Consider the following 25,975-nt stretch of genomic DNA (forward strand, 5'->3'; position numbering starts at 1 on the left):
CATCATCATAATATTATGCACAGTATTTTCACTGCCCTAAAAGCCTTCCCTTTTCACCTCTTTCTCCCATCTAACTCCTGGCAACACTGATCTTTTTATTGTCTCCATAGTTTTGCCTTTTCCAGAATATGACATATGTAGTTAGAATCACAGTATGTAGCCTTTTCAGATTGGCTTCCTTCACTTAGTAATATGCATTTAAGTTTCTTCCATGTGTTTTCATGACTTGATAGCTCATTTCTTTTTAGCACTGAATAATGTTCCATTGCCTGAATGTAAACAAATTTGTTCATCCATTCACCTATGAAAGGGCATCTTGTTTGCTGGAGGCTGAGTTAATTTTTGTGAAGGGTGTAAAGTCTGTGTCTAGATTTTTTTTGCACTTGGATATTCACTTGTTCCAGCATCATTTGTTGAAGAGACTATCCTTTCTCCAGTGTATTGCTTTTACTTCTTTGTCAGAGATGAGTTGACTATATTTATGGATCGAGATTTTTTTTTTTAATCCTTCTATATTTGTGCCTAAAATGTCTGATATATGGAGTTATCTAGAAGTTTTATAAATCTACTTTTTCTTGGCTTAGCCAACAGAAATTTGTTTTAAATCCTAAATCTTATTCCCTCAGGAATTTACTGGGCTGAATTTTCCACACTCCTTAGCATTGCTTCTATTGGATTTATACTTGCAACCAGTTGCCTTTGTTGGATAACACAATGAAACAAGACATGTTCAGATGGAAGATACTTTCAAAAGTAGGTCCTACTTTGACTAAATGCTTTGAATTACATATAGATTTCATAGCTCTTCCTGAAATATGTGCCTTTGAAATGCAGACCCAGGAACTGGTGAGCTGGGACAGCTAAAAGATTGCCAGATGTGAGCGTGACCTACGGCCAAGGCTTAAATCTTAAGAGCTTTAAAACTATGCTTGGTACAATCTAGAAATGTCTGCCTCCTATACCCACTTCTTCTCCACTTCACTTTTGACAACTTAACTCAGCCAGGAGATGAGGGGTTAGGGTTACACTTCCCCTGTGGTACATGAATGTGGAATTGGCTTCTAAGGGACTTTCCCCATCTCTTCTGTGGATGGGCCATGTCCACCTAGCAGGATCAAGATACTCCAAAGGAAAAGATTCTTAAGTGGATCTTCCTGGATTGGGTTCTAATTAAAGGAATCTCCTTCACACCTCTCAGTCCTAGATTCTTCCTTCCATTACATCTGGAATTTTCATGTGGATACTTTTTCAACTTCCTTTTTTTTAGTACTATAAATAAAAGTGATTATTTCTTTTATTGGTGTTTCTGGCTAATTTCAAGGCAGGAAACTAAAACGCTAACCCCTTACTCTCTTATTTAAGTTTAAATAGAAGTCACATACTGCAATGGACTGAATTCTTGTGTCCCCCTAAAATTCAGATGATGAAAACCTTAACCCTCCATGTGATTCTATGAGTTGGGACCTTGGGAGAAAATCATGAAGATGCAGCTCTCATGAATGGCACTAGTGCCCTCATAAAGGAACCCTAGAGAGAGCTCACTCCCCGATTCTGCCAGGAGAAGATACAGTGAGAAGTCAGGAGCCTGCACGCTGGACGAGGACTCTTATCATACACCAAATTTGCTGATGCTTTGATCCTGGACTTCTCAGCCTCCAGAACTGTGAGAAAAAAAATCTTTTCTGTTATTTATAAGCCACCTAGTCTATGATGCTTTGTTATAGCAGTCTGTATTGAGATACATAACCTCACTTGGTAATAACTGCAATGACATTCCGTATGTGGCATTCCTGCTAAGCTGCTTCAGTCATGTTGAGACCCTACGGGGTGTAGCCCACCAGGCTCCTCTGTCCATGGGATTCTCCAGGCAAGAAGATGGGAGTAGGTTGTGATGCCCTCCTCCAAGGGACCTTTCCAACCCAGGAGATTGAACCCATATCTCCTACGTCTCTTGCATTTGCAGGCGGGTTCTTTACCACAAATACCACCTTGGAAACCCTCCACGTGTGGAAGCACCATGATTTAAGTAGCCCTTTACTGGTGGGTTTTAGATTGTTTTTCTGTAACAAATCATGGTATAATGAGAGCTATACATATATTTATATATAGATGCATTTATTCTAGAAATAAAATCACTGCCAAAGGGAACATGTATTTTTAATTTTGACACATTTTATTAAACTATTTTTCAGATACTTTTTTACCAATTTTTGCCCCCACCAACAGTGTATAAGAGGGTCTCTTTCCCTAATTAAATACTACTGTTGATACAACAGTAAGTCTCAAGCTTCTATCCGAACAAGGGCCTTGTTTGCAGGACTGGCCACTAGCTGGCATCTGGTAACTTAACTTTTAAGCAGTTCCCTACACTGATATCAAATTTTCTCTAAATGATAAAACTGCTCTAAATTATAAAGTGGCTCTCAGTGACTAATTTGTTTGTCTAAGCACTTTGATTTATGGAGAACACTGTTTTCCCTCTGGGAGTCTGGAATTTTTGTACATGCTAGGTAGAGAGTGCCTATGTCATCAACTCCAATAAAAACTTGGGGGCACTGAGCTTCTAATGAGCTTCCCCAGGGGACAACACCTTGTCCGTGTTGTTGCATTTCTGGGCTGGAGGGGCACAGGCTGAAACTCCTCAGAGAGAGGACCCTGGAAGCTTGCCTCTGGTTTCCTCTCATCTTCTCTGCATGCACATTTTCCTTGGCTAATTTTGCTCTGTATCCTTTCACTGTAATAAATCTTACCCATGAATGCAGTTATATGTTGATTCCTGTGAGTCCGTTTAATGAATCACCAAACCTGGAGGCTATAATTCCTGATACACTACCAAACATTTTTATTTGCTAATCTGACAGGTGAAAATGAGATGGAACAATGTTTTATACTTCTTAATTATGATTGAGGATTAGCATATTTTCTCTGACCTGATCCTGTCCTTTGCTGAATTTAATAGACATGATTTTTAGAGCAGTTTTAAGTTCACAGTAAAACTGAGTGAAAAACACAAAGAGTTGCCATATACCCTCTGCCTCGACACATGCATACCCTCACCCATTATCATCATCCCCCACTAGAGCGGTACTGATGAACCTACACGGACACATCATTATCACCACAACCTGTAGCTTAGATTATGGCTCACTCTTGGTGCTGTACATTCTATGGGTTCGGACATTTGTCAATCATCATAGTATTACATGATACTAATGAGTCGTTTTGTTGCCCTAAAAATTCTCTGTGCCCTGCCTATATATCCTACCCTTTCATCTAACCCCTGGAACACTGATCTCTTTATTGTCTCCATAGTTTTGCCATTTCCAGGATGCCATATAGTTGGAAGCATACACTATGCAGCCTCTTCAGTTTGGCTTCTTTCACAAAGTAATATGCATTTAAGTTTCCCCCATGTGTTTCATGCCTTGATAGTGTATTTCTTTTTAAGCACTGAAAAATACTCTGTTGTCTGAATGTAACAGTTTCTTTATCCATTCACCTACTGAAGGACATCTTGGATGCCTGCAGATTTTGGTAATTATGAATAAAGCTGTTATACACATCCATGTGTAGATTTCTGCGTAGACATATGTTTTCAGTTCCTTTGGGTAAATACCAAGAAGCATAATCCTTTGGTAAGAGTATACTTAGTGTCTTAAGAAACTGCCAATCTGTCTTCCAACATGGCTGTGCCACAGCAATGTAGGAAAGTTCCTGCTGCCCCACATCTTCACCGGCTTTTGGTGTTGTCCGTGTGTTGGACTTTGGCCATTCTAATAGGTTCATGGTGTTATCACACTACTGTTTTCATTTGCATCTCCTGGATGACGTATGACATGCAGCATCTTCTCATATGCTTATCTGCCATTTGTATATCTTCTTTGGTGAAGTGTTTGTTAAAGGTTTTCAGTGCATTTTTTAATCCAGTCATTTGTTTGCTTACTCCTGAGTGTTAAGAGTTCTTCATGTATTTTGGATAGCAGCCCTTTATCAAATGTGTCTTGCAGATGTTTTCCTCAGTGTGGTTTGTCTTTTCGTTCTCTTGAACTTTTGTCGATTTCCACATTAGATTTTGGACTTTTCCCCTAATGATTTGTAGGAGTTCGTTAGCATTAAGAAAACTAGCTCTGTGTCAATTTTACATATCACAAATTTTTTTTTTTGGTTTATCTATTTGGATATTCATTGATAACAATTTTTCCTAAGCAAGGTTTTCTTTATTCCAATAAATAGTATAGATCAATCTTTTCCTGTATGCCCTCTGGATTCCTTGGCCTAAGGCATCCTTCCTTATTTTAAGATTTTAGCATTCTATCCTTTCTTCAACTATTTAAAAAGAGAACATTTTTAAATATTAAATGAACCTGGACTTTGGGATACAACTGAAAAGGGGATACAATTTTTCTGCCCTCCCCACTTCTTCTTTACATGGCACAGCAATTGCCCACAAAACAAAACAAACATTACATTGTATCTTTTCCCCCAGCTTGGAAATGTTCCTTCACCACCCACACCATGTTGTAGGGTTTTCAGGATCTTTTTTCTAGACTCTTTTCTGATCTGACTGTTCATGCACTAACATAAAATTGTTATTATTATTCAAAGAATACAATGCATTTAATTATCTGGTGACATTAGTCTTTGCTCTCTACTTTGATTTTTCAGAATTTTCCTGGCTTCTACTTACTTTTCTCATTTGTTTTACCGCAACACTGTAGGAACAGTTGATATATTTACTAGATGTTCTGGATAGGCACATATTTACTTTTGTACCTTTCCTAGTCTGGTACTCTGTGCAGAAATTTTGTAAGTAGGTTTATTTACATATTTTTTTACTATTGTAAATGGGATGTTTTAGTACTTTGTTTCCATCATGTTTAGCTAATTGCAGTTTGCATCTAGGAGATACATTGATTTGGGGATATTATCCCTGTGTCCATCCATCCTATTGAGGTATTTTATTGTTTATACTGTTTTTTCAATTGAATATCTTGACTTTTCTAAAACATCTAGAAAAAATCTTAGTATTTCCACCTGCTTTCCAGTTTCAACTTCTTTCTCTTTTTAACTACATTGACTAGTACCAACAGATCAATGTTAACAGTGGAGATAATGTGCTGCCTTATCTTATTTTTCACTACAAAGGAAATGCTTCTAGTGTTTCAGAATTAGGTATTATTTTGTTCTTTGGTCTGGTGTCTCTTTGTCTATTTCTCGTCATAAAATTGTTCTATTAGTTCTTCCACAAGAACATTATTTCAGTCTCCTCTAGCAGAATATTGGCCCTTTGCAATTTCAATCTGTGGATTAAAGATTTTCAAGCTCAGGAAAGTCTTCGATTATATTTTAGAGGATTTATCTTCTTTTGCTTTCCTTTTTTCTGATCTATTTTTTTTCCTGGTCTTATGTTGAGGAATCCCAGTATTTCATATATGGATCTCTTTTGTTTCCAGATCTAACATCTTTTTTTTTTTTTTTAACTGGAGTTTACTTGATGTTCTTAAACTGTTTTCCATCTCACCGACACCTTGTACCAATATCTTCTGCTTACTGATTTATGCAATATAAATTTGATTTTCCTGTTTTATAGTTCTTTTCTGAGCTCTGACAAATCAGTTTTAAAATTCTATTTTTTTGACTCTTCTATGATCACTAAACTTCTGGTTTTGATTCAGAAGACCGTATTTCCTTTAATATGTTTGGTTTCTTGCAGAGCTGTTTGTCAATACTTCCCTAACAACTCTTTACCTAGGTTAAGACTCTATTCAAGCCCAGCTGGAAATCACAGGTTCACAAGGAAGCCCCCTATGTCATGGTGTGTGCAATGCTTTATAACTCTGTTCTACTGGTCATCAAAATTTTAATCCCCTAGTCCATCAAACTAAGAGTCTTTTCTTAGCAATAATGGCATACTGAGTTTCCTCCAGTCCTTCTATCAGGTCATTCTGTTTTCAAACAGAACCCAAGGATGCTCCAGCAGCCCTTTCACGAACACAGTTCATGCCACTGTAAGATGTGTCATTGACTTGGCACCTCAGAAATTTCAAGCTACTCTTAGAGATTCTAAATGCTCATGAAAGATGTAACAACATGATGTCCCTCTCTAATTGTCCTCTCTCAAGTAGATCTAATTTCACTGCAGTGGCCAAATCTTCTCTATCAATTATGGTTTGGGACTGTGATTGTCTCCCGTTGTCATAAAAGATGGACACTCATTCACATTTTTCATCCTTATTGATTTTAGTCTGTTTGAAGCAGAAAGCAAATCTATCATCTTTAGCTCTGAAGTTCTAGCAGCAATTCTACTAAAATTTTTATTTATGCTATGAACTGCTTACCCAGGATTCTTAAGATTTATTTAGCTAAGTTTATTTAAGTTTTGTAATAGGCCTTTTTAGCTTTGCTAAATAACTTTTTATTCTCTTACATAATAAAACGGTGTCTGAATTTGATATAAGATGAAACACTTTAATCATCAAGTCTTGCACCTGTGGCCCTGTTCTTTGTTGGAGTTATCCATCTACTCTTCACACTTTATTAGCTTCACTGATATTGTGTAATGCTTGAGAAAAATGTAGGCAAAAATATCTAATTGTTGTCTCTTCTTTACTAAAACTAACTCTCTTAACCAGAGAGATTCATATAATCTGTATGGTCTTCAAATAAGAGAAATATTATGAAGCAAGTTGTTTTAACATAAAGTTTAATTTATACCCTAGTATAAACTAAGTAAGTTGCAACATACATGCAACTGTAATTTTATTGGAATAGATATGATATGTCTAATGAAATAAGAACCTGACAGATCTACAGATTTTTAAATCTATTTACTTCCAAATAACTGGTTGGGAATATCAGGTTCCATGGAGTGGTAGCTACTATTCTAATTATACTTTTAATTCAGTAGTTGACATGAAATTAAATGTCTACAGCATATTAACCCAGTGACAGCAGGAGAAAACTCAAGTTGCCTTGGAGGCTCATTCAATTAAATGGTGGGAGCCAAATAACTAATATAACTAATACTTTAGGAAAAGAGATCAGGAAATCACCAGGAAAAGGTCTGTCAGAAAAGAAGAAAACAGAGAATGAACTGAAAATATGCATGACACAGCATCAGAGGCGAATACACACACACACACACACACACACACACACACACACACATACAAGGGCTTATAGGGAACCTGGGTAATGAAGGCAGCAGAAGTATACTTTAGCAGGACCAGAAAAATAGTTGGACAAACTTCTGAATAGACAGAAAGAGCAAATTACTGAATGGCTGAAAGAAAATACAATTGTGTAATTTAAAAAAAGGGAGTAGCAAATATCTTAAAAATAGCAACCAGAACAACACTATGATGAGAGAAATTGTCTTAGGCAGATATATCAATTGTCTGTTTTCTCACTTATTTCAATTGTCTCCTGCTTCACAAAGGCTTTCAGTCAGTTTTCAAAATCCATAGACAGTAAAATCATTAGACAAGAATGAATGAAGGAAAATAATCAAGATGAGAAGAAAAAGAAGCCAGTGGCGGGGGATGGGGAGGCAGTGGTTAGTAAATAATAGGCATGCCACGCAGTCCTATTTACAGTCTCAAGAGCCAAAGTAAACAGGAAAACGTGATCTATTACAAGATTTCCAGGGGCCATAAGGAAAACGATCCAGATGCTCACCAGAAGCACATGGATTGAGACTTCTGTGAAATTTATCTTATGTGTTTTTAATCAAGAGAACAGACTGTGTGATGGAGGAGATGACGCTTTCAATGTCATTTCTACAATAAATATGATATAAAATTCAAAGTGATGTTACCATAATTTCTCTCAGTTCACTCCAAACCATAGCTGCATAAATATTTCAGAAGAAGCAATTATGCAAATGATCCAGATAAGCCACTCCCAGATGGTCTGACTTATCCAAGAGCAAAATTTAGAATATCCAGAGAACCTCATATCCTTCAGATAATCCTCAATGAATATTTTCACAATAAATAAATCATACATGAGAAAGTCTTTCATAATACAGTCTTTGTTTACCCAGAGATAATTTGACAAATAATTTCTGTCTAGACAAAGCAGCCAATTAATTACATGTTTTCTAAACTAAGCTACTCATGATTAAATAACTTCTCCTTACCTTATTTCCTGCTGGTTCCCCCTTTTCTTCTCTGGGGAAAGTTATTCCATTTTATAAAATGTGAAAGGAATTATTCTTACAAATAGCTCCCTGGGTGGTGGTTTAAATTTTGTTTATAGGGTAACTCTGAAAATGCTATAAACTTAGAAATTGCAAGGGTGCCTTAGTCTCACTAAAATAAGTACCTGAATTGAACATTCCTAAACTCCAGCCCTTTATGTAAGTCTTTTTTTCCCTTCTTATAGGTGGAAAACAGCATTGATGACTTAAAGAAGCAGTATCATCTCATAGAGAATCTCCTAAGCTTTAGATTTTGACAGGAAAATTTAAATGAGCTCTAGTGGTAGAGTGCCTAAGTATGAACAAAACAGAAATAACTTCAGGAAACCCACAAACATTTAAGTGCCTTAAAATGAAAAATGCCACCTTGGGAGGGGGGCTTGCCCTAGGTGGACACACATACGAATTTCAGGACTTCCAACCACAGGTCTTAAAGACTCTCTAACACGTGGTCTTGACAGAGAGATACCTTACCTCAAATCAGCAGCCTTTCCCGTCTTGTTCGTGCACATAACCTCTCTGGTCTGGTACCCGATCTGGATGTCCCAGTATCTGTTCTCTTGGCGGTTCTGCCTGTTCCTGTTTCTCTTCTTCTTGATCAGTTCGCGGGCCTCTGGATCCTTGACCCCTCTCCGGCGGTCCTTGTCCCGCTCTCCGCTCTTCCCCCGCCTCCTGGCCTGCCTCGCTGGTCTCGAGTGGGGCATCGAGCACGTGCTCCAGGGCCCCACCTGCAGGCTGTAGCTGCGCTCCTCGGCCTCGCAGGGGCCGGCCTGGCACACCTGAAACTCCGTCAGGTTCGGGCACCCCGAGCCGCCGAACTGGGGGGGCGCCACCACGTGACGCGTCCGGTGCTGGAGCCCGCTGCCGCAGGTCTTGGAGCACTCCGACCAGGCGGAAAACTCGGACACGATGCAGTCCTGCCGGCAGGGGATGAGGCAGGCCTGTTCCAGGAGCGGCTTGGGCTCGAAGTACTCACAGATGATATCCTCCGCAGGGACATCGTTCTCCTTCTCGATGCACGTAATCTCCCGCACCTGAATGCCCTCCTCTCCTTTAACGCACTCCAGCGGTTTCTCCAGGCTCTTTGAAATCACCGGCTGACACTGATTCCACGGGCCCAGCCTCCAGTCGTACAACTCCTTGTGCCAGTCACAGACTTTGAAACAATTCTGCTGGTTACTGGGTCTCTCTGCCGGCTTGCAGTTGGTATGCAACGTGGTCCACCCTTCCACATGCGCACACCACACTGCCCGGGTCTGAATGCCTCCTGGGCCACATCCGTCTCCCATGCATCGGCCCCACGGACCTAAAAAAAATACGAGAGTTCACAGCGCTACTAGAAGAAAACCACACATGACTTCACGTTCCAGAAAGACACTTAAGGGAAGTTAACGTTCTAGATCTTGAAGTGTGATAAAGCAGGTCTCTTTACAGGGCTGTTGGAAAGTAATGATCTATTCTTGCGGAAGATGAGCTGTGTCACAGAATTTATATAAGGTAACTGCTGGGACAGGTCCACTTTGAGTCCTTTTGGGATTACTGAAAACTTACTTTTATGCTTTGTCTTAATGTGAGGTAGAAGAGAACCCTTGCTCATAAAGGTCACTAGAAACTACTCACAGCGAAAACCTATTACACTTGCCTTACATCCATCACATTCATTTCACTAACTGGCAAAGAAAATGACCCCTTGTGAAGAACTCTGTCTCCTGCAGGCTTTTGTTTTCCTGAGCAATTAACTATTTTGTACAATGTGCTCTCTTCTCCCTCATTTTCCATTGCTCCACCTCCTATGACCTCAAGAATCTATTAGTTGTACACATGTGTTGACAGAAGTGTTTACTTTCTGGTAACCAAAGCTGGGGAGTGAAGAATCTTCATTTTATAGCATATTCTGCCTTTAAGTTTACCAAAAAAATTTTTTCTTTCTCATCTCCACTAGTAAAATGTACAGATGGACAAGAGAATAAAAATTTAGCTAAAAGACTTCTGTAATTTTCTGCATCTTAAAAGGTTACTTCATATTTTATCAATTTATTCATTTCCTAAATATGAACTATGTGGTGGCATTATAGAGCAATTTTATGGAATACTTAAGTCAGAGGCTTTAATATGAAATGTGGGCTCTTAACCTTAGAATCCTTCTTATCATAGATTAAAACCAACTTATATTTGCATATATCATTTGTTTTTTAAAGATAGGATTCTCAGGGCTTTAACAGAAAAATATCAATTTATGTAATTGAGATTACATTATTTTGGAATTTTAAAGAAATGTAAAAATCATATAGTCACATTATTTTCAAAATGCATCCATGGCATCTGAGGGATTATTTGATATAGACTAGAGCATCTTCAATAGGTTATGTGGGAAGGGGACAGGCAGCATACAGGGTTGGACTCTCGGGTCACTCAGCCCCACCCCACTGTCCTCCTTCCTCACGGCTTCTTCCCTAAGAAAAGCTCCATTAATATCGTTCATTTTTAGACATGTTGAGATTATATACATATATATTGTTTGAGAAGAGGCTTCTGTCTGAGAAGTAAAAAACCACTAAACTAGGCCAGCAGTTTCACTCTATGGATGAAGAAAACAAGTGCCGAGGAGAAGTGACTTGCCAAGTTCACATCTGAAATGAATAACTAAACCATCCTGGATTTCAGATTCAAGTTCTGACTTTTATTTTTATGATTTATCCTAGATTTTAGAGCTTTAGACTTAAATACTCCTGTACAAAATTAATCTACAAAGAATGAGATATGAAGAATGTGCTTCTATTTAAATGTTTAATTTTGTTTAACTAGGAAGATGTTTACAACTTGGGAAGATGTTAACTTCATTACAAATGGAATAGTGGAGTTGTAAATAGAAAAGAGATTGATTGAAAATATTATTCTAACTAATCACAGTTGCATGAAGATAAGAATTCGATATGTGGCATACCCATATCATTACTTTATGAACTTCATATGCATATGTAATGAGTCATAAGGGGCTTAACATACATTTATGGAAACAGTCCTCCCATAGTACTGATGTCAAAACTTTATGAGCCAAGAAGGTCAATGAATTTGTTACATTTTTAAACATAGAATACCTGATAGTATGTTAATATTACTTTCAACTTATCAAAGGAAAATATGTATTCAGAAATCTGTTGATGCTTGCCTAGAGATTTTCTAAATAACCAGTTTGAGAATCAGAATATGGGACTCTTCTCAAGCAAACATAGTGATATATATATATATATATGTATACATATATAATTTTAGTTACTTACATACATCTTTGCTATCTACTCATTTTCCTGATTGTACCTGAACAACGGTAATCTTTACTTCTCAACCTAAACACAGCACATAAAGACACATTTATGTTAGATCATCAAGTTATGAGTCACATACCATTAAATCTAAATTTCAAAATGTAGGAGTCTTGAACTAACTCAAAGTATAAAACCCAGGTATAATTCAGGAGAACTTCTTAATAATTCATTGTTTTCTAATTCTTGATATAAATATGAAATCAGACTGAATAGGCCAAATCAGATTAGGACTATTAAGAAGTTAGTCTTTTATCCTCCAAGTAAAAATAGAAGTTACAGATTTGCCACTTAAGAATGTTTAATTGTACTCCTTAGGTAGGTTGCACTACTACTAATGGGTATGCTTCAACTAACTGATGAAAATATTTTATTACAGACATCTGATTATACAAAATGTTAACTGGCTTTAAGTTTGTATGTGATTACTGAGTAAGCAAACACACATAACTAAAAAACAAACCATCTGAACTTAGGAAGCAGAAATATACACTACTAGTTAACTATTAAGTTTGAAAGTTACTCTAGATAAATAAGGATGGGTGAAGCCCTGCATGTTTCTCACATCATGTTTACTACTATTTCAGTTAATTTACTAAATAACTGTTTGACAATATCTGTTAATCACATTAGACTGGTTCTATGGCCCCTTAACAATAGAACTCTGCATATATTTGCAAAATTTGGCTTGATCATATCTTTTTAATTTTCATGGCTGGCTTCTGAATGAATTTCCTCAATTATTTTGTTCAGGAAAGAGAGAATTTGTTTTGTAGATCTTTTTATTCAAGGCATTAGTTACATGCTTAGGGCTTCCCAGGTGGCACCAGTGGTAAAGAAGCCACTTGCCAATGTAGGAGATTTAAGAGATACGGATTTAATCCCTGGGTTAGGAAGATCCCCTAGAGGAGGGCAAGGTGACCACTGAAGTATTCTTGCCTGGAGGATCCTATGGACAGAGGAGCCTGGTGAGCTATATAGTCTATAGCATTACAAAGAGTTGAACATGACTGAAATGACTTAGCATTACATGCTTAATATCAATGCCAACAGGAAAAAAACTGAATTCAAGGAAACATCTACACTATTTCATACACACTGATAATGAATAAATATTTCTAATGTTTACTTAGATAACTAGAAAGAGCATATATTCTATATACAAATTCAATTTTCATTTCAAAAATATTATCATAGATTCCTATTAATCATTTAGTTATAGATAACATTGTTGGGTTTATTTTATTCCAAGTATATTTACACTGAGAACCAGGAGATAGCCCAAGAAAATTCTAGAGATCTATAAAATTACTCACTAGGTTAAAGGAAAAGAAACGCATGAGGGCACCAGTGAAAGTGGAGGTGGCAATGTCATCACAACTGAACTTAAAGAAAGCTCATTCACGTTGCAGGCATCTTATCTGTGTTCTTATCTTCTCATTGCACCGTGGGTATTACACTGTGTCCAGTTGAAAAACCAGATCTTCACCAATGTATACCTGATAAAGAGCTATATATATATATACCTCTGTTCTCCACGTACTATTAAAATAATCACACATTGAACAGAAAGGGGATCACATCTAAAATTGTTCTTGACAGCTAAGAACTGTCAGCCCAGTTAGCTACCATGTTTTAAGAACTACAAATATTTTGAAGTGCAATTTGAAAGCACAGCATTGAAATTCTATCGAGGAGAACATGAAGTTGTCTCCCAAATATAACATGAGAATGTGATATTTTTAATTTATATATTTCTGCATAGATATTAAATTGTAGCCCCACATCTTATATTACTTAGAGTGGGAAATGGTGTCGGAAATGTTGTGTGTGTGTATCAGGATGTTTGATTTTTTTATTTTTGAACAAGAGTAGAAAGAATTTACATTGGTTTGAAACTTGCTTCATTTATTGCTCCTGTTCATGATTATATTCAGAGAACTAGGAATCTAATTGTACAAAATAAAACATAGATAGCTTTTTACTTGAGGGCTTGGGTAATATTCCTTTATGAATGGAAATGTATTCCTGCATACAGATTTATAGGACTGTGTTCATTCAGTATCACGAAAAGTGCTTTTAGGATGCAGGTCAATAAATGTATGTAGAACACTTAGCTTGACAGATTTTATGTAAATTGAGAAAAAACACTGGATGTCTTATTCCAGCAAAAAGAAGTTTCAACAACTGTTTACATATACAAAATATTTATGTAATTGTTAGAGTCACAGTCCAAATATTTTCACTTGGAACTGATGCAAAATTATCCAAAATTGTTACAACAACTTTAAATGAATTCTATGTGGCTTAGTTTTCTACTGGCTAGTGCTTTAAATATGATTCTTAACTAACTTTCAAAAAATGTTTATAAAATAATGAATTTATTTTTATTCCTGCTAAAGAGGATTTCATAGCACGCCTATTCTCTTCATGTCATTCAAAACTCTCTCTTTATTTCAGTCTACAAAAGACAGTCTTTTAAATTTAAAATTAGTATGTTGCCCATCATATTCAACATGGACTCCTTCTAAGGTTGCTTTTTTTTTATATGTCAAGGGCATGAGAACAATAAAAGGTTGAGTCTATAAAAGGCCACATTATTGACAGGTGGCTAGCAACTGTTCCAAAGAGCCTTATAAAAGATAAACACTATAAAAGGAGCATAAGAAAATTATGCAAACTACTTTCTGTCCTTGTTTGCTATAAAACTCTCAAATGAGCCAGTTTTTTGTTTGACTAAATATGTTTGCATCTTTCAAATGAGATGGTGCATTTTCCCTCCTGGATTTGGTTATGGAACAGCATGTCCTAGTTTACCAAGATCAAGGAGTGCACAGCTTTGTAATATACTGTTTTCTGTCTCAAGATTGCTGCACCACCATATTTTATTTTTGAAATATACAAGTCACAGAATTAAAAAATAAATTCTATTTGTTTATACTTGAGTAAATACACAGGGAAAAAACAACTATGACTGCTGATTATCAGAAAATTCTTTATAACTCCCAGAAACTAAAGGTAAATAGTCTTCATATTTTGCTATCATTCTATTAGGCAATTAAAAATATATTTAAATAAATTTAAGGTCATGCTATAAGTTGCTTTATAATCTGCTATTTTACTTTACAATCTGCTATAAAAGTCACTCCGTTTCATTACATGGTGGGCAGGCTCAGGTACACACACACATACACGTACATACACACAGAAATACAAAGACTGATCCTACTAAACACTTAAAGTCAGATACTCTTCATATTTGCCCAATTAGATTTATATTTTTATTGTGTGGCAAGTTGTATCAATTTACAGTGATTTATCTAATTGATATTCTACTTTTGGAAATTTAAGTCTTTTAAAAAATTGTTTCCAAACTATACAGAATGTTACAATAAACAATCACTGTTTTATATTGGTCAGGTAATTTAGTCAAAATGTTTTCAAATTTTCAAGCTTTTGATACATCCAGTATTGTAAATGTGTCCATCCAAATGTACCAGCTTGTCCTCCAGACAGCCATTTACAAATATACACTTTTTCCTGATAATTTACAGACTGCTTTTTTTTTTTTTAAAATCTGGGCTCCTACTGGAGGAATGTTATGTGCTCATTTCCTCAGAGTCCATCCTTTGACTATTTTAACATGCAGATAGTCTTCATTCCCTTAAATCCAATCCTTTGTGTACTGTGGTCGACGAAAGACCTCAAAGCTTTTGAAGAATTCTAGTGTCTTTCCTTTTTCCCAACACTGAAAAATAATTTTGCTTATTCTGTATTGATTTGGTCATTTCAAGGGATTTTTTTCCGTGGATAGAAGCCAACATGTGATCTTAAATGTCTGTCTTGAAATAATCATATAGTATTGGTAATTCAAATACCTGGCATATCATGCCACTCTATAATATACTAATTGATTCAATTATAAGTATGCACTCTGCCAAGTGGACCCCTTTGTGTAGATTTATGAGCATAAACAATTAAATTTTGAATATTTACTGACCTAAAACTGATTAAATTTCCCTTTTAGAGGAAAAAAAAAATAGGAGCGCTCATAACTTTTTTGATTTGAGTTTTAATTTCGTTTTAATTTAAAATATAACTCTCAAATGGCAAATAAGTTTGGTGGATAAGGAAAGATCACAGTGAAGTCAAGCTGAGCTTTCATCTTCAATAAGTAATTAAACTTTAATAAGAAGTTATATAAGAGTATCCAATTAAGTGTACAAAAATTAGAACAAGCTCTTTAAATCTGATGAGACAATGAATGATGAATCAGTGACTAGAAAAGCTGATTTCACAGTTACCAAATATAGCAATCTATTTTCAGGCCCTATCAATTTGATCTCTCTTATGAAAATTACCTAACCTCTTTGAATCTTGATTTCTTTCCTTTGTAAAACATAATATAATATGTACCATGTCATTAACTTCCATCGTCTCATATCACTATTGGAAATAATACACTAAGAACCAACATTATGGAAAAAAAAAAAAAAGAACCAACATTATGAGGAAAATTTGTGATAAAGTTGGGAAATGCTTTTTTCTCACACAGAAAGATTTCATTTTTTTGTGACAATCTTTTAAATTCTGCATGCATCAAAGATGATTTCTTTAGGCTAGACTCCATGAAAGGCCATTGACTCATGATCTCCCTGGAAGCAATTTCTTCAGCACCAGTCAATATTTAGAAAATTGCAGGCCTGGCCAGTGTTGACCACAGCCACATAAAAGACTCAGTCAGAACTACCAAGCTAAGCTACTTCCAGATTTCATGGAAATTTGAAACTGGAATTTGAAACATGGAAACTAAGATGATTTTATTGATTATAATCAGCTAAATTTTGAGGCAATTTGTTATGTAGCAATAGATGTCTAACATAGACTATGGTCCTGAAAGATATATGTTACCATAACCCAAAATCAAACGCATGGGAATGGAATGCTGGAACCAGGCAGTGGCCAAAGTTAAAAGGGCAATGAGGAAAAAGTGTCAGTAAGAGCCAAAGGTGCTTTTAAAAAAAGGCTGTTGGAAAAAGCCTAATGGAAGCTGCCAGTAAGAAAAAGAAGTGAGAAAATCTTAAAAGAAGATATACAGATGGCCAAGATGCACATGAAGAAATGCGCAACATCATTAATTATTAGAGAAATGCAAATCAAAACTATAATGTGGTACCATCTCACAAAAATCAGAACAGCCATCACCAAAAAAATCCGCCAACAATAAATGCTGGAGAGTGTGGAGAAAAGGGAACCATCCTACAAGTGAATGCAAACTGGTTCAGTTACTATGGAGAATAGTGTGGATGTTTCTTAAAAAAACTAAAAATAGAATTACCATATGACCTAGCAATCCCACTACCAGGCATATACCTGGAGAAAACTATAATTTCAAACAGATTTAAGTACCTCCAATGTTCATTGCAGTACTATTTATAATAGCCAGAACCTGGAAGCAATCTAAATATTCATCAACAGAGGAACAGTAAAGAAGATGTGGTAATATAGGCAATGGAATACTACTCAACCATAAAAAATGAAATAAGGCCATTTGCAACAACATGATAGACCTAGAGATTGCCATGCTGAGTGAAGTCGGTCAGAAAGAGAAAGACAAATATCATATGATATCCCTTAAATGTGGGATCTAAAAAAAATGGTCCAAATGAGCTTATTTACAAAACAGAAACGGAGTCACAGATATAGAAAACATGTTTACCAAGGGAGAAGTGGGGGGAGGGATAAATTGGGAGATTAGGTTTGACATATGCACACTACTATATATAAAATAGGTAACTAATAAGGACCTATTATATAGCACAGGGTACTCTGCTCAATATGTTGTAATGGCATATATGGGACAAGAATCTATAAAAGAATGGAGAGGGGGGAGGAGCCAAGATGGCGGAGGAGTAGGACGGGGAGACCACTTTCTCTCCTACAAATTCATCAAAAGAGTAACTGAACGCAGAGCAAACTTCACAAAACAACTTCTGATCGCTAGCTGAGGTCATCAGGCGCCCAGAAAAGCAGCCCATTGTCTTCGAAAGGAGGTAGGACAAAATATAAAAGATAAAAAGTGAGACAAAAGAGCTAAGGACGGAGATCCGTCCGGGAAGGGAGTCTTAGGCAGCATTGCTTGGCGTAGGGTCCGGGCCTGAGTGCCCTGAGGACAATCCGAGGGAGCTTCTGTGAGTTGTCAACTTGAACTGTGGGAGACCAAAAGAGAGAGAGAAAATTAACCGGCCCGAACACACTGCCGGCCGTTCGCAGAACAACGGACCGAGAAAGTCCAGAGACGAGCTCGCAGGCTGCGGACAGGCCCAGCCCTGCCTGAGGCAGGAGGCAGCGGAGAGGGGAAGTTCGTGGCGAGACACAGGGCGCAGGCACCCGACCGGCGCGGGCGGGACTGGGGCTGGGGACGCAGAGGGCAGAAGGCGCGCGCACCCAACTGGCGCCAGCGGAAACTGAGACTGGGTCCGCGGAAGGGAGTGGGCGCGCCACACCTGGGGAGAGTGCGCCCATCAAGCCCCTCGCTGCCTGGACCGCTCTGACGGGGAAGGCACAGAGAGCGGGCGCAGCTTTTTGCTCCGCGCTTTTGTGGAACACCGGAGGGCTGGAACCACGCGCAGCGCGGTGCGTGCTCCATATAGAGCCGCCCGGAGCCTGAGCAGCGCAGACGGAGAAAGCAGCGCCAGCCCCTCCCGGCAGTGCCAGCCCCTCCCCGCAGAGCAAAGGAACTAGCTACCTGGATAAGAGTCCACCTCCGCCCGCCTGTGTCAGGGCGGAAATGAGGCTCTGAAGAGACCGGCAAACAGAAGCCAAATAAACAAAGGGAACCGCTTCAGAAGGGACTGGTGCAACAGATTAAAATCCCTGTAGAAAACACCGACTACACCGGAAGGGGCCTGTAGATATCGAGAAGTGTAAGCTGGCTCGAGGAGCTATCTGAAGCTGAGCGGAACCCACACTGACCACAACAGCTCCAGAGAAATTCCTAGATACATTTTTACTTTTTTTTTTTTTTTAAGTAAGAAAAAAAAATTTTTTTTTAATTTTTTTTTAATTTTTCTTTTTTATTTTTTCTCTTTTATTTTCCTTTAAAATTCCCTATTACTCCATTACTCCTTAACTTTCATTTTCATAGATTTTTATGATTTTTTTAATTAGGGAAAAAAAATTTTTTTTCTTTTTTTTTCTTTCCTTTTTCTCTTCTATTTTCTATTTTTCTTTTTCTCTTATTTCTTTTAAAGTCCTCTAGTACTCTTCTACTACTCCTTAATTTTCATTTTCAATACACTATAACCTTACAAAAAAAAAAAAAGAAAAGAAGAGAAGCCCTATTTTTAAACTGAAATTCAGTTCCCATTTTTATTCAGGAGTGTGTTGATTATTCTCTCCCAATCTTGACTCTCTGTTTTCTACCTCAGAACACCTCTATTTCCTCCTTTCCCCTTCTCTTCCCAATCCAATTCTGTGAATCTCTGTAGGTGTCTGGGCTACGGAGAACAATCTGGGAACAGACAACTGCGTAGATCTGTCTCTCTCCTCTTGAGTCCCCCCTTTTCTCCTCCTGCTCATCTCTATCTCCCTCCTCCCTCTCCTCTTCTTCATGTAACTCTGTGAACCTCTCTGGGTGTCCCTAACGGGGGAGAATCTTTTCGCCATTAACCTAGAAGTTTTCTTATCAGGGCTGTATAGTTGGAGAAGTCCTGAGACTACAGGAAGAATAAAACTGAAATCCAGAGGCAGGAGACTTAAGCCCAAAACCTGAGAACACCAGAAAACTCCTGACTACATGGAACTTTAAGTAATAAGTGACCATCCAAAAGCCTCCATACCTACACTGAAACCAACCACCACCCAAGAGCCAATAAGTTTTAGAGCAAGACATATCATGCAAATTCTCGAGCAACGCAGGAACATAGCCCTGAACGTCAACATACGGCTGCCTAAGGTCACACCTAACACATAGACCCATCTCAAAACTCATTACTGGGCACTCCATTGCTCTCCAAAGAGAAGAAATCAAGTTCCATGCACCAGAACACTGACGCAAGCTTCCCTAACCAGGAAACCTTGACAAGCCAATCGTCTAACCCCACCCATTGGGTAAATCCTCCACAATAAAAAGGAACCACAGACCTCCAGAATACAGAAAGCCCACTACAGACACAGCAATCTAAACAAGATGAAAAGGCAGAGAAATACCCAACAGATAAAGGAACATGAAAAATGCCCACCAAGTCAAACAAAAGAGGAGGAGATAGGGAATCTACCTGAAAAAGAATTTAGAATAATGATAATAAAAATGATCCAAAATCTTGAAAACAAAATGGAGTTACAGATAAATAGCCTGGAGAAAAAGATTGAAAAGATGCAAGAAATGTTTAATAAAGACCTAGAAGAAATAAAAAAGAGTCAATTAAAAATGAATAATGCAATGAATGAGATCAAAAACACTTTGGAGGGAACCAAGAGTAGAATAACGGAGGCAGAAGATAGGATAAGTGAGGTAGATGATAAAATGGTGGAAATAAATGAAGCAGAGAGGAAAAAAGAAAAAAGGATCAAAAGAAATGAGGACAACCTCAGGGACCTCTGGGACAATGTGAAATGCCCCAACATTCGAATCATAGGAGTCCCAGAAGAAGAAGACAAAAAGAAAGGCCATGAGAAAATACTCGAGGAGATAATAGCTGAAAACTTCCCTAAAATGGGGAAGGAAATAGCCACCCAAGTCCAAGAAACCCAGAGAGTCCCAAACAGGATAAACCCAAGGCAAAACACCCCAAGACACATATTAATCAAATTAACAAAGATCAAACACAAAGAACAAATATTAAAAGCAGCAAGGGAAAAACAACAAATAACACACAAAGGGATTCCCATAAGGATAACAGCTGATCTATCAATAGAAACCCTCCAGGCCAGAAGGGAATGGTAGGACGTACTGAAAGTAATGAAAGAGAATAACCTACAACCTAGATTACTGTATCCAGCAAGGATCTCATTCAGATATGAAGGAGAATTCAAAAGCTTTACAGATAAGCAAAAGCTGAGAGAATTCAGCACCACCAAACCAGCTCTTCAACAAATGCTAAAGGATCTTCTCTAGACAGGAAATGCAGAAAGGCTGTATAAACGTGAACCCAAAACAACAAAGTAAATGGCAACGGGACCACACCTATCAATAATTACCCTAAATGTAAATGGGTTGAATGCCCCAACCAAAAGACAAAGATTGGCTGAATGGATACAAAAACAAGACCCCTATATATGCTGTCTACAAGAGACCCACCTCAAAACAAGAGACACATACAGACTAAAAGTGAAGGGCTGGAAAAAATATTTCACGCAAACGGAGACCAAAAGAAAGCAGGAGTTGCAATACTCATATCAGATAAAATAGACTTTCAAATAAAGGATGTGAAAAGAGACAAAGAAGGACACTACATAATGATCAAAGGATCAATCCAAGAAGAAGATATAACAATTATAAATATATATGCACCCAACATAGGAGCACCGCAATATGTACGGCAAACACTAACGAGTATGAAAGAGGAAATTAATAGTAACACAATAATAGTGGGAGACTTTAATACCCCACTCACAACTATGGATAGATCAACTAAACAGAAAATTAACAAGGAAACACAAACCTTAAATGACACAATGGACCAGCTAGACCTAATTGATATCTATAGGACATTTCACCCCAAAACAGTCAACTTCACCTTTTTCTCAAGTGCACACGGAACCTTCTCCAGAATAGATCACATCCTGGGCCATAAATCTGGTCTTGGAAAATTCAAAAAAATTGAAATCATTCCAGTCATCTTTTCTGACCACAGTGCAGTAAGATTAGATCTCAATTACAGGAAAAAAATTGTTAAAAATTCAAACATATGGAGGCTAAATAACACGCTTCTGAATAACCAAGAAATCATAGAAGAAATCAAAAAAGAAATCAAAATATGTATAGAAATGAATGAAAATGAAAACACAACAACCCAAAACCTATGGGACACTGTAAAAGCAGTGCTAAGGGGAAGGTTCATAGCATTACAGGCTTACATCAAGAATCAAGAAAAAAGACAAATAAATAACCTAACTCTACACCTAAAGCAATTAGAGAAGGAAGAAATGAAGAACCTCAGTGTCAGCAGAAGGAAAGAAATCTTAAAAATCAGGGCAGAAATAAATGCAAAAGAAACTAAAGAGACCATAGAAAAAATCAACAAAGCTAAAAGCTGGTTTTTTGAAAAAATAAACAAAATTGACAAACCATTAGCAAGACTCATTAAGAAACAAAGAGAGAAGAACCAAATTAACAAAATTAGAAATGAAAATGGAGAGATCACAACAGACAACACTGAAATACAAAGGATCATAAGAGACTACTACCAGCAGCTCTATGCCAATAAAATGGACAACTTGGATGAAATGGACAAATTCTTAGAAAAGTATAACTTTCCAAAACTGAACCAGAAAGAAATAGAAGATCTTAACAGACCCATCACAAGCAAGGAAATCGAAACTGTAATCAAAATCTTCCAGCAAACAAAAGCCCAGGACCAGATGGCTTCACAGCTGAATTCTACCAAAAATTTAGAGAAGAGCTAACACCTATCTTACTCAAACTCTTCCAGAAAATTGCAGAGGAAGGTAAGCTTCCAAACTCATTCTATGAGGCCACCATCACCCTAATTCCAAAACCAGACAAAGATGCCACAGAAAAAGAAAACTACAGGCCAATATCACTGATGAACATAGATGCAAAAATCCTTAACAAAATTCTAGCAAACAGAATCCAACAACATATTAAAAAAATCATACACCATGACCAAGTGGGCTTTATCCCAGGAATGCAAGGATTCTTTAATATCCGCAAATCAATCAATGTAATACACCACATTAACAAATTGAAAGATAAAAACCATATGATTATCTCAATAGATGCAGAGAAAGCCTTTGACAAAATTCAACACTCATTTATGATTAAAACTCTCCAGAAAGCAGGAATAGAAGGAACATACCTCAACATAATAAAAGCTATATATGACAAACCCACAGCAAGTATCACCCTCAATGGTGAAAAATTGAAAGCATTTCCCCTGAAATCAGGAACAAGACAAGGGTGCCCACTCTCACCACTACTATTCAACATAGTTTTGGAAGTTTTGGCCACAGCAATCAGAGCAGAAGAAGACGTAAAAGGAATCCAGATAGGAAAAGAAGAAGTGAAACTCTCACTGTTTGCAGATGACATGATCCTCTACATAGAAAACCCTAAAGACTCTTCCAGAAAATTACTAGAGCTAATCAATGAATATAGTAAAGTTGCAGGATATAAAATTAACACACAGAAATCCCTTGCATTCCTATATACTAACAATGAGAAAACAGAAAGAGAAATTAAGGAAACAATACCATTCACCATTGCAACAAAAAGAATAAAATACTTAGGAGTATATCTACTTAAAGAAACAAAAGACCTATACATAGAAAACTATAAAACACTGATGAAAGAAATCAAAGAGGACACAAACAGATGGAGAAACATACCGTGTTCATGGATTGGAAGAATCAATATTGTCAAAATGGCTATTTTACCCAAAGCAATCTATAGATTCAATGCAATCCCTATCAAGCTACCAACGGTATTTTTCACAGAACTAGAACAAATAATTTCACAATTTGTATGGAAATACAAAAAACCTCGAATAGCCAAAGTAATCTTGAGAAAGAAGAATGGAACTGGAGGAATCAACCTGCCTGACTTCAGACTCTACTACAAAGCCACAGTCATCAAGACAGTATGGTACTGGCACAAAGACAGAAATATAGATCAATGGAACAGAATAGAAAGCCCAGAGATAAATCCACGAACCTATGGACACCTTATCTTTGACAAAGGAGGCAAGGATATACAATGGAAAAAAGACAACCTCTTTAACAAGTGATGCTGGGAAAGCTGGTCAACCACTTGTAAAAGAATGAAACTAGAACACTTTCTAACACCATACACAAAAATAAACTCAAAATGGATTAAAGATCTAAATGTAAGACCAGAAACTATAAAACTCCTAGAGGAGAACATAGGCAAAACACTCTCCGACATGAATCACAGCAGGATCCTCTATGACCCACCTCCCAGAATATTGGAAATAAAAGCAAAAATAAACAAATGGGACCTAATGAAACTTAAAAGCTTTTGCACAGCAAAGGAAACTATAAGAAAGGTGAAAAGACAGCCCTCAGATTGGGAGAAAATAATAGCAAATGAAGAAACAGACAAAGGATTAATCTCAAAAATATACAAGCAACTCCTGCAGCTCAATTCCAGAAAAATAAATGACCCAATCAAAAAATGGGCCAGAGAACTAAACAGACATTTCTCCAAAGAAGACATACAGATGGCTAACAAACACATGAAAAGATGCTCAACATCACTCATTATTAGAGAAATGCAAATCAAAACCACAATGAGGTACCATTACACGCCAGTCAGGATGGCTGCTATCCAAAAGTCTACAAGCAATAAATGCTGGAGAGGGTGTGGAGAAAAGGAACCCTCTTACACTGTTGGTGGGAATGCAAACTAGTACAGCCGCTATGGAGAACAGTGTGGAGATTTCTTAAAAAGCTGGAAATAGAACTGCCATATGACCCAGCAATACCACTCCTGGGCATACACACTGAGGAAACCAGATCTGAAAGAGACACGTGCACCCCAATGTTCATCGCAGCACTGTTTATAATAGCCAGGACATGGAAGCAACCTAGATGCCCATCAGCAGACGAATGGATAAGGAAGCTGTGGTACATATACACCATGGAATATTACTCAGCCGTTAAAAAGAATTCATTTGAACCAGTCCTAATGAGATGGATGAAACTGGAGCCCATTATACAGAGTGAAGTAAGCCAGAAAGATAAAGAACATTACAGCATACTAACACATATATATGGAATTTAGAAAGATGGTAACGATAACCCTATATGCAAAACAGAAAAAGAGACACAGAAATACAGAACAGACTTTTGAACTCTGTGGGAGAAGGTGAGGGAGGGATGTTTCAAAAGAACAGCATGTATACTACCTATGGTGAAACAGATCACCAGCCCAGGTGGGATGCATGAGACAAGTGCTCGGGCCTGGTGCACTGGGAAGACCCAGAGGAATCGGGTGGAGAGGGAGGTGGGAGGGGGGGATCAGGATGGGAAATACGTGTAAATCTATGGCTGATTCATATCAATGAATGACAAAACCCACTGAAATGTTGTGAAGTAATTAGCCTCCAACTAATAACTAAATAACTAAATAAATACAAGAAAATTAAGTAAACAAATCTAAGTGATGGAACCAATATGGCAGCTTAGGGGAAGTTTTGTAGATTTGTTAGAGCTTCAACAGAATTTTAATGATGGAATTTTAAAGACGGAAGATAACAGCATGATGTAAAAACAGTGGGAAAACAATTCTGTGTAATGTATGTATTCCTAGGTATCAGCGTCTCTTCTGCCACTCTTCATTTGGTCCTCAGATGTAGTGAGTTTTGTTAATCATTTTTATCAGTTTATGGCACTTCAGTCATCGTTGTAATGCTTTTATTGTGTGTTTCTACCTAAATATGTATCTGAGTAATAAAAAAAATTGTTGTGTTGTGAAAAAAAAAAAAAAAGAGTGGATACATGTGTATGTACAATGGATTCACTTTGCTCTACAGGAGAAACTAACAACGTTGTAAAGCAACTCTACTCCAATAAAGATTTTTCAAAAAAGAAGTGAGAATCTTATGGAGATTGAGGAAAGGGGATTTTTATATCATGACAGAGAGTTAAGCAATACTGTCACCTGCAGTAATGTAAAGTAGAAAATACATCTTATGAACTGGGTAATCTAAGATTCCCAGTCAGAGTTTTGAGGGTGCCACCTGTTTTTGTTTTTTTTTTTTAAATTAGGATATATCTAATTGTCACTTCCTAGTCACCAAATCCAACTAGCAATGTCATGAATACAGTGGTATTCACTGCATGGGAAATAAATGGGGAAATAATGGAAACGGTGAAAGACTTTATTTTTTTTGGGCTTCAAAGTCACTGCAGATGGTGACTGCAGCCAAGAAATTAAAAGACGCTTACTCCTTGGAATAAAAGCTATGACCAACCTAGACAGCATATTAAAAAGCAGAGACATTATTTTGCCAACAAAAGTCCATCTAGTCAAAGCTACGGTTTTTCCAGCAGTCACGTATGGATGTGAGAGTTGGACTATAAAGAAAGTTGAGCACCAAAGAATTGATGATTTTGAACTGTGGTGTTGGAGAAAACTCTTGAGAGTCCCTTGGACTGCAAGGAGATCCAACCAGTCCATCTTAAAGGAAATCAATCCTGAATATTCATTGGAAGGACTGATGTTGAAGCTGAAACTCCAATACTTTGA

The 25,975-nt window shown here is 37.3% G+C and overlaps 1 protein-coding gene across 1 annotated transcript in view; it reads right to left on the reverse strand.

The window, feature by feature from the left end:
• THSD7A (thrombospondin type 1 domain containing 7A) overlaps positions 1-25,975 on the reverse strand; it is a 463,607-nt gene that overhangs the window by 260,151 nt on the left and 177,481 nt on the right. Inside the window, exon 2 of the mRNA XM_043872412.1 lies at positions 8,675-9,506. Within this exon, the coding sequence (XP_043728347.1) occupies positions 8,675-9,506 (832 nt within the window). The remainder of the gene's footprint in view (positions 1-8,674; positions 9,507-25,975) is intronic.

Source organism: Cervus elaphus, chromosome 18 (assembly GCF_910594005.1).
Source record: "Cervus elaphus chromosome 18, mCerEla1.1, whole genome shotgun sequence".
Classification (NCBI taxonomy): Eukaryota; Metazoa; Chordata; class Mammalia; order Artiodactyla; family Cervidae; genus Cervus; species Cervus elaphus.